The sequence below is a fragment of the Austrofundulus limnaeus genome, unplaced genomic scaffold (assembly GCF_001266775.1).
Source record: "Austrofundulus limnaeus strain Quisiro unplaced genomic scaffold, Austrofundulus_limnaeus-1.0 Scaffold681, whole genome shotgun sequence".
NCBI classification, from domain to species: domain Eukaryota; kingdom Metazoa; phylum Chordata; class Actinopteri; order Cyprinodontiformes; family Rivulidae; genus Austrofundulus; species Austrofundulus limnaeus.
Genome location: NW_013953083.1, coordinates 237,482 through 237,947, shown reverse-complemented (window position 1 = coordinate 237,947; position 466 = coordinate 237,482). Strand labels below are relative to the sequence as shown.

Sequence of the window (466 nt, the reverse complement as noted above, 5' to 3'; positions counted from 1 at the left end):
GGGGCCTGATGAAGAGGAGGAGGAAGAGGAGGAGGATGAGGAGGAGGAGGAAGGTGAGGTCGGGGAGCAGGACCCCACAGAGATGGGAGAAATGACCCTGTCCTGCAGCGAGTGTGACAAACTCTTCAAAGACATGAGCAGCCTGCGGCGCCACGAGAAGATCCACCGAGGACTCAAACCCTTCTCCTGCATCTTCTGCTCCAAGACCTTCAGACAGGCCACGCAGCTCAAGACTCACCTGCGCATTCACACAGGTGAGGGACTGGGGGGGTCCATACAGGTGAGGGGCTGGGTTAGCGTGGAGCTACAGCTACAAGCTAACTTATGGCTTGTAGCTGTTGCATCAGGTTAGCATGGCGCTACAGCTACAAGCTAACTTTAGGCTTGTAGCTGTAGCTTCAGGTTAGCATGGCGCTACAGTTACAAGCTAACTTTAGGCTTGTAGCTGTATTATCAGGTTAGCATG

The 466-nt window shown here is 54.1% G+C and overlaps 1 protein-coding gene and 1 long non-coding RNA gene across 2 annotated transcripts in view; both read left to right on the top strand.

The window, feature by feature from the left end:
• The window catches only part of mynn (myoneurin), a 7,195-nt gene that overhangs the window by 2,624 nt on the left and 4,105 nt on the right, over positions 1-466 (top strand). The window contains exon 3 of the mRNA XM_014027761.1: positions 7-254. Within this exon, the coding sequence (XP_013883215.1) occupies positions 7-254 (248 nt within the window). The remainder of the gene's footprint in view (positions 1-6; positions 255-466) is intronic.
• The window catches only part of LOC106531848 (uncharacterized), a 1,765-nt gene continuing 1,559 nt past the window's right edge, over positions 261-466 (top strand). The window contains exon 1 of the long non-coding RNA XR_001311998.1: positions 261-457. This is a non-coding gene — a long non-coding RNA (uncharacterized LOC106531848). The remainder of the gene's footprint in view (positions 458-466) is intronic.